At 49.7% G+C, this 869-nt stretch overlaps 1 protein-coding gene across 8 annotated transcripts in view; it reads right to left on the reverse strand.

The window, feature by feature from the left end:
• Positions 1-869, reverse strand: part of Casc1 (cancer susceptibility 1) — a 52,045-nt gene that overhangs the window by 1,748 nt on the left and 49,428 nt on the right. For all 8 annotated transcript variants that reach the window (XM_031383858.1, XM_031383863.1, XM_031383859.1 and 5 more), the window contains one exon: positions 346-459. In XM_031383858.1, coding sequence (XP_031239718.1) covers positions 346-459 — 114 coding nt within the window. The remainder of the gene's footprint in view (positions 1-345; positions 460-869) is intronic.

The raw sequence follows: 869 nt of genomic DNA on the forward strand, positions 1-869 counted from the left end.
CTGAGAACACAGACACACGTCACGGCATTTGGTACTATAGTGGGTGAAGGTCTGAGAACACAGACACATGTCACAGCACTTGGTACTATAGTGGGTGAAGGTCTGAGAACACAGACACATGTCACAGCATTTGGTACTATAGTGGGTGAAGGTCTGAGAACACAGACACATGTCACGGCATTTGGTACTATAGTGGGTGGAGGTCTGAGAAGCCAGAACTCAGAACTTGAGAACATTTTGAATGCTCATTTCATATCTCTAAGAGGTGAAGGGGTCCACATATTCACTTCTCGGGTGTTTTCATTTTGGACAATAAGATAGGTTCTTGGTTTTTGCATACTTTACCCGAAACACAACTCTTGTGGAATTGCAGACCATGTTCCATTTGCTCCAGCCAAACGAGAAGGCAGAGCTCAACAGCGCCATTTGCCGATAGGCCTTCAACTCCACCTGGGGTACCTGTCCACAGGAGAATGCGCACAGTCAGTCTTACAGTGTCCAGCAAGCTTCCTCTCCATCAGACCCCTCTGCAGTCTGTCCTTCACACAGAAGGGTCCATTTCAAGATTGAAATCAGATTCTGTGGCTCTACTCTCAAAATCAGGCAATTTGTTTTCCTTTCTGCACACTCCCTGAGGTGAACAGTGTCCACCAAAGCCTTTGTGAGCTGACCTCCGTGAGCTGCCCTCTGCCCTCTGTGAGCTGACCCTCATATTACGTCCTTCCTAGTCTAGCAGAGGCAGAGCGGACCAACCAGACTGCTGCTCTCCCAGGGTGTGGCTGCGGCTGTTTCCACCTAGAGAACCCCTCCCCCACACCCCTGGGGCACATCCACCTCACTCTCCAGCTTTGATTGCCACATACCTTGCA

This window comes from Mastomys coucha, unplaced genomic scaffold (assembly GCF_008632895.1).
Source record: "Mastomys coucha isolate ucsf_1 unplaced genomic scaffold, UCSF_Mcou_1 pScaffold20, whole genome shotgun sequence".
In the NCBI taxonomy this organism is placed as follows: Eukaryota; Metazoa; Chordata; class Mammalia; order Rodentia; family Muridae; genus Mastomys; species Mastomys coucha.